The 7,962-nt window shown below is 34.8% G+C and overlaps 1 protein-coding gene across 1 annotated transcript; it reads left to right on the top strand.

Annotated features, from left to right (window-relative positions):
- Nucleotides 1-1,877: 1,877 nt before the first annotated feature.
- Nucleotides 1,878-2,384, top strand: LOC107061153 (uncharacterized). Its single transcript, XM_015309989.1, has one exon. The coding sequence runs from the start codon at nt 1,878-1,880 to the stop codon at nt 2,382-2,384; it is 507 nt and encodes a 168-aa protein (XP_015165475.1).
- Nucleotides 2,385-7,962: the final 5,578 nt, after the last annotated feature.

Here is a 7,962-nt window from a genome sequence, read left to right as displayed (position 1 = left end):
GTCTTAATGATATCACTATTTAAGACAAGTACCCTTTTCCTATAGTTGATGACTTGCTAGATGAGTTGTATGGGGCAATTGTTTCCAAGGCTGATTTAAGGGTTGGATATCATCAGATTAGAATGAGAATAAAAGATGTTTTTAAGACTGCTTTTAGAACTAATAAAAGACATTATGAGTTCAGAGTGATGTCATTTGGTCTTACCAATGCACCGGCCACCTTCCAAGTTGTGATGAATCAAATCTTCCAACCCTTTCTAAGGAAGTTTGTTTTAATATTTTTTGATGACATACTCATTTACAGCCATACCATTAATGACCACATTCGACACATGAAGGTTGTGTTTTCCACTCTAAAGACTCACTCACTATTGGCTAAGAGGTCCGAGTGTTCATTTGGACAGCCACAAGTAGACTACCTATGACATATAATCACTAAGGAGGGAGTAGATACTGACCTACAGAAAATCCAAGCTATGGTTAATTGGCCTAGACCTACCACACTCAAAGCTCTTAGGGGATTCATTGGTCTCACTGGTTACTACAGAAGATATGTAGAGGGTTATGATACCATTTGTAGACCTCTTATTGATTTGTTGAAGAAATGATCATTTAAGTGGAATCCAGAGGCAGAACTAGCATTAGAGGCACTCAAGATTGCAATGCCTTCTACACCAGTGCTAGTCCTTCCCGATTATACACAGGAGTTTGTATTAGGAACAGATGTTAGTCATGGATGCATTAATGTTGTACTAATCTAAAGAGGTAGGCCAATAGCTTTCTTCAGCTAGGTGTTGGCATCTAAGAATAGAGGAATATCAATTTATGAGAAGGAATACATGGCCCTCTTAAGTGTTGTGGACAAATGGAGGCACTACCTTCAGTTTAAACATTTTATAGTGAGGACTGATCACTACAGCTTGAAGTACCCGCTAGAACAAAATGTGACTTCAACTATTCAACAGAAGGGCTTAACTAAACTACTAGGACTTGATTATGAGGTGAAGTACAAGAAGGGTGCAAAGAATAGAGTGGGTAATGAATTATCTAGGAAACAAGAAAGTTTAGGGCATCTGGAGGATCAGGCCTAAGGGAAACTAATGGCTATTAGTACTTGTACTCCTACATGGATACAAGAGATTATGGGAAGTTATACTGATGACCCACATGTTTAGGAGATTCTGATCATGCTCTTAGTTGACTCACATGGACCTAGTTTAGGGCACTATTCGACTGGAGTTCACAATAAGAAAGGCAAGGTAAATGTGGGGTCACATGGGATACTCAGACAACACCTTATCTCCACCTTCCATGACACTCCACTTGGGAGCCATTCTGGACAGCTCGGAACCTTGAAAAGACTGGCTCAACACTTCTACTGGCCAAACATGAAACTTATGGTGAATGACTATGTCTCTAGTTGTGATGTGTGCCACCGAAACAAAGACGATAAATCTGCCTAGCCGAGCTTATTCAACCATTATCGATTCCCAACCATGCATGGAGTCACATAAGTATGGATTTTGTAGAAGGTCTTCCCAAGTCCAGAAGTAGGATGTCATATTGGTAGTGGTGGATCGGTTCACCAAGTATGCTCATTTCATTGCCTTATCTCATCCCTACACTGCTTCTACAGTGGCTAATATATTCTGGAAAAGAGTCCACATCTTACATGGTACCCCTGAATCCATTGTTACTGATAGATATAAGGTGTTTGTGAGTAACTTTTGGCAAGCCTTATTCAAGTTGTTGGGTACTCAATTGCACTACAACTCTGCTTACCATCCACCGAGTGATGGACAAACTGAGAGAGTGAAAAGATGCTTAAAGAATTACCTGAGGTGTATGGTCTCTAATCGACCTACTCAATGGAGACAATGGTTATCACTGCAGAGTGGTGGTATAATACTAACTTACACATAGGATTGCGATGCACACCATTTGCAACCTTGTATGGATACTCTCCACCTCAAATCTTCATTGGACCCCTTTTAGAGAACACTGTACAAGTACAAGATGCTGAAGATGTTGTCATGCAAAGACAAAAATTCCTACAACTACTTAAAGACAACTTGAATACAACACAAGCCAGAATGAAGTATTTTGTTGATAACAGGAGGACTGAGAGAGATTTTGCAGTTGGAGATCAAGTGTACTTGAAGCTGCAACCCTACCGACATTCATATCTAGCATTGCGAAGGAATCTCAAGCGCAACTCTAAGTATTATGGACCATATGTGATCACTGCCAGAATAGGTGTTGTGGCCTATCGGTTAGCTTTGCCTCCTGAATCTAGAGTGCACCTTGCGTTCCATGTCGCTTTCTTCAATCTCTATTTTCACGTTTGTATGTCTAAATATCAAGAACTGATTCGAGCTAATTAACACTATATGTAAATGTTTGTTACTTTTGTTTCATTATTTGTTATGTATCTGGAAGTTCAATCCTTTTGTGTATTTGAGATAGAGTTCATATTATTTTAAATTTCAATTTTAAAAAGTTTTACAAATTAAAATCTATATTGTTTAATTTTTGGGTTTCTCCAATCATTTTCATGGCTGACAATAACTCACAACCGCAAGAAAGAAAGAAAAAAAATACTGCAGACAAGACGATGAAGTTTTACAATTAAAGAATTATTGTGAGTTTATGATTTTGTTATTTTAGGAAGATTTGTTAAAGTTGATACACTATGGAATCTGTAAATATGTTAGAGTTCTTAATTAATACTCAATTACTCATTTAATTAAGGAAAACAATTATAAACATCTAATTCAAAATTAATAAAACATGTATCTAGATATTTTTTTACCGTCGGATACATGTATCTCGATTTTTTAACTTTCAGATACATGTATCCAAAGGTCAAAATTTGTTAGAGTTCTGAATTAATACTCAACTAATCCTTTAATGAAGGATAATATTTACACACATTTAATTTAAAAATACTGTAACAGATACATGTATCTGGCGCGAGTCATGATACATGTATCCAAAAACCAAAATATTGTATAGGAAGTAATATTCTAAACTAACGTGAATCCTAGTAATTAGGACCTACACTAGTGGAATTTATGTTGTTGGCTCTAAACAAATTGTGTTTGACTAATTTTTAAAAAAAAGTGCTTTTAAGAGTCAAATTACAAAAAAAGGACTAGTATTAATGTACTTTTAATATTAAATTATTTTATCGAGATGAACTATTTTAAATATCTATTATAAAAGTTTTAATCAAAATTTTATTTTTATTAAACTAAACTGTACATATTCATGTTTTCAAGGGAAAAGGACAAATATACCCCCGAACTATCATAAATGGTATGCAAATACCATTCGTTATACTTTTAGGACACTAATACCCTTACCGTCTAATTTTTGGAGTGTATATACCCTTTGGGCTAATGGAAGAACACATGTCACGATCTTAACGGCCTATCCAAAATTTATTTAATTTTTATCCACAATTAAAAAAATTGACCCGAATAATTAAAATTTCTACCAAGAAAATTAGCCATTATGTTTGCACATAAGTAATAAAGTTTAGAGAGAAGGAGAGAAAAGTTAGCTCGTGTTGTTGAGGAAAATTAGTTGAGTTGGAAAACATTTTCGTTCATACCAAACACACCCTAAGTATTACTGAAACAATTGTTAAGGAAATATTATAAACTTATTCTATAAGCAAAATATTTTTTTAAAAAAGAATCAAGACTTTTACTTGATTGAGTATGCAATAAATTTTGAGAATTAATTATCTTCTGCTTGTCCTAGCTAGTAATTGTAATTCCAAAAGAATGTTAAGATGACTAATGCATACTATTGAACCATGATTAAAGTAATAAATGTGTGTATTAATCAACTTCAAAAGGCAAGCAGCCCCTCTACTACGTACAAAGGGTCCTTTAGGTTCCTTTTCATTTTCAAATTAGGTAGTATCCTTATTCCTTTCCATTCTATTTTATATGAAATGTTTTTACTCCATTATGTTTCTGTAAAGCGCTTAATTATAATCTTTCAGAGTATAATTAAGTTTATTTTAGATGAAAGTTTAGTTAATCATCGATTGATCATATAAAATATTTGAACGTACACTCTTTTTGTTAATTATTTATGAACCTTAATTAGTGCGATGTTAAAAAGGTATCGTTGTCAAATCAATATTTTCTTAATAGGATTTCGTTTGTTAAACGAAATATTTTTTTCAAACATTCTTCATCTGATACCATCTACCTATTTTAGTATTTTAACTATTTTTATTTATTGTTATTTTTGTGTTTACAGATAAGATGGATATATATTACAAAAGATTTCCTTTGACAAACTAACTTTCAGTGAGAACATATGAGCGGCAAAACTAAGCTAATCCTTTAATGATCAATTTTGTCAAAGTATATATACATAATATTAAAATATATAGTTCATTCAAACAATAATATTTTGGTCCATTTTTGCAACTATGACCATTATTTGAACATAGAATAATCTAAAGAGAAATGTTTAACAAGTTACTCCCTTCGTCCCATTTTATGTGAGGTAGTTTGATTCGATACGAAGTTTAAGAAAGAAAGGAAGACTTTTAAAACTTGTGGTCCAAAATAAATGATACTAAATTTGTGGCTATAAATCATTTCATTAAGGGTAAAATAGTCACTTTAAAGTTAAATTATTATTTATTATAGAAATGTGTCATTCTTTTTTTAGACTGACTAAAAAAAAAGTAAGTCACATAAATTGGAACGAAGAGAGTATCTTTCTTATTGACATTCATTTCTATAAATAGCTAAACAGGATAACACCCTTGTAACGACCTGTTCCCGCCGTTATAGAAAAGCCAACGGGGAAAATTTTTAGGCCCGAAAACTTTTTGGTAGTAACTTGGAATTTCCCAACCTAGTCCAAATTTGGACAAAATCGGAGTCAGTAAGGTCTAGGGAAATTTGGTAACAATTGGGAGATCTAATTATGAATTTGATCATATGATTAGATAGCTAAGACGTTAAGGAACCCGTACGACTTTACGGAATTGAATTCGAGTGGGTAGAACTCCCGAAAATGATTTTAGCGTGACGAATATTTTCTGAGTGTCATGGAATTAAGGTGTGTTGTGAAATGGGGGTTTGAAATTCTTAAATTTGCTCACTATTTCCGTGCAAGCTGCTAAGACGGGATTTTTTCGCCAGGGCGGGGCAGCTGTATCGGGGTGAGGACCGTTGTGGCGGGACAGACGCGACTTAAGTCAGAAATAAACCCCAAAAACGTTTTATTTTGCAAGTTTCGACTTTGAGAGCTAAGGAACGACCCCAGGTGTTTTCTTGACAGTTTTCCACCATTCTTGAGGCTAAAAATAAGGTTTTCACTCCCCGAATCCGCTTTTCGATCCGTAGAACTTAATTTCTTGGGTAATTATCGATGGAGAGGGTTTTGATCTGTGATTTATGGTGGAAGAAACCCTAACATGGGTATGGGGATCAAGGGTTTGGCTTAGGGTTGATGTTATTGGTTATAGTCCGGGTAATTAGGTCTTGTTTATTGATTCTCATTATTGTGATTTTTTGTAGACCAAGAACAAGCGGAAAGAATCTGAAAAGGGAAGAATCAAGTTTCTTAGGGGATTCAAGCTTTGTTCGAGGTAGCCAATGGTTGTGATTTCATGTTGGTTGATATATATTTGTAATTGTTTCATTATAATTCATGTGTGTACGCAAATGTTGCATTATTGATCACACTAATCGTAAATGAGGATAATTGAATAATTGTATGCCATGAATCATGACTTGATTGTATGATTATGAGAATGTGCATTGTGATTGTGATTGTGATTGTGGCTTGATGAATGGATCGGGTGTTACATTTCGATACACTAACTTGGATTGGGTGCCACGTTCCGACGCATATATGGGATCGAGTGTCACGTCTGGCACACTAACTTGGATCGGGTACCACGTACCGATACACTAACAGTTTGGTATGGGTTCCGTGAGAGGACCAATGACTTGGCATAATTGTATATCTTGAGATTGTGAAATTGTACGTTGTTCGTAAGTGATATTGATATTGTATATGTTCGGTGTATGCATGTTTATTATGTTGTAATGACTTGTATAAGTTTCGCCTATTGGGATAGTCGTGTGATCATACCAGTACACTGTGGTTGTGTACTGATACTGCACTTGCTTTTTCTTTATTGAGTACAGGGCATCTTCAGGCGGCTACTGACAGACCTCGCTTAGAAGATCAGTGATCAATCGAATTCAAGGGTAAGTCAGTTCTTCCAGGCTACCATGAGTTCTCTTTCTGTTTATGTCCACATTTTCGAACTTAGATTAGTGCTTTAGATTCCTTGTGTTAGTTTGGGGTTGTACCCCTTCTTGTTTAGACTTATGGTTCTTGTTGAAGTTTTGGTACATTAATTTTCAGGTTCTAGGTATTGCTCTGCATTTGTTTGTTGGAGTTTATGGGAACTACCTATTTTTCTTTTCTTAGACATTTAAACCTGCTTCCGTATCTTTAAATGCCTTAGTTTTTTGTTAAGTTGTTTAGCTTGGGTTGTAGTAATGATTCTCCCACCGGAGGGTTAGTGTGGGTGTCAATCAAGACGGTCTGAATCGTGACAACCCTGCATGCATAAAGCAAATTAATTAAGGAGTAAGTCAAGAGAAAAAATGGCTAGTTATAGAATTGGTGTCCTTGCTCTTCTGCTTTTATCTGGTAAGGCATCTACTTCATTTTGTTTATAACTCTATATAATGCTTTGTCTATATTAGTGGATAAAGTTATCTTCTTATTTGCTATTGTTGTTCTTTTGTTTTTCTTCGTTTGTTTTTAATTATTTTATTTGAGTTGAGGGTCTTTCAAAAATATCCAGCTTCCCAAAGTTTTTAGACCACTTGTGTAATATTTATATATGTCACTCGAATATGAAATTTCTGGTTAAGGATGAATGAGTACTTATCATTTCACCACAATCCTTGTTGCTCAATCTTTTTTTCTTAATCAACCATCAGTGATGATAGTTCTATGTACTAGATTAGTATTTATATCCTTGTTATGTCATAATTAAAGTCATTTATAATAGGAAGTTTCCATGGTAAAAGCAAAAACCCTTGCTTCGCTCTTTCCCTGTCTAACTGAGAAAGTAACTCCCTACCTCCACACATGTACTCCAACTTAGTAGCTCATTTCAAATAAGCGACTGAAATTCAAGTCGAAAAGGAAAAATTAAACATTTTAATATTCATCAATATTGGAGTACGATTTTTTCAGTTACTCTAACAGATAAAAAAAAAATTATGACATATTGAGAGTCATATATTCTCCGGAATATTGTGGTTGTTTAATAGTGAATTGTGTAGATTTTTTATTTTTTTTTTCCATAATGAATATAGTTTGGTGTATGATAGGAATGATTCTGTTGGAAATTGGCAAGGAGGGGTATGTAGATGCGCAGGCTTGCACACGTGAGTGTGACGCAGAAGTGGCCTATATCTATATGACTTGCCCAGCCTCTAATTAGTCCAGTGTGCGTTAGCTGTTGCTCAGCCAATGTTGATTGCAAACTTTTTCGACAGGATAATTCTGTCAAGTGCATTGGAGTAGCATAAATTCATAATAAAATGTGACACTCAATAAAATCCAATAAATGTCTCGGTTTATATTGACTCACATGATTTTTAATGTCAATGGAATTATCCTTCATATATATATATATTATAACATAGGCGAATTCAAGATTTAAAATCTCGGGTGCACCAATATTAAGCTAAGAAAGAGTTAGGTTCTACCTGAGATAGAACACTGGTTGTGTGGGCATGCAGATCTTTCACGGTACAATGCAAAGTGTCATTTCATGATTTTTTTCTGAAGTTAACGGGTGCACACACACCCCACATAAACATGTGGGTCCGCCTCGGTTTCTACGGGTTCAATAGTTTATGTTTGATCATTTTTTCACACAACCATGCATAG

The sequence above is a fragment of the Solanum tuberosum genome, unplaced genomic scaffold (assembly GCF_000226075.1).
Source record: "Solanum tuberosum cultivar DM 1-3 516 R44 unplaced genomic scaffold, SolTub_3.0 scf00119, whole genome shotgun sequence".
Taxonomy (NCBI): Eukaryota; Viridiplantae; Streptophyta; class Magnoliopsida; order Solanales; family Solanaceae; genus Solanum; species Solanum tuberosum.
This window is presented reverse-complemented; position numbering and strand designations above follow the sequence as displayed.

Coding starts and splice junctions, on each gene's coding strand:
- LOC107061153 (XM_015309989.1), top strand. CDS start 1,878: ATGGTTATCACTGCAGAGTGGTGGTATAATACTAACTTACACATAGGA.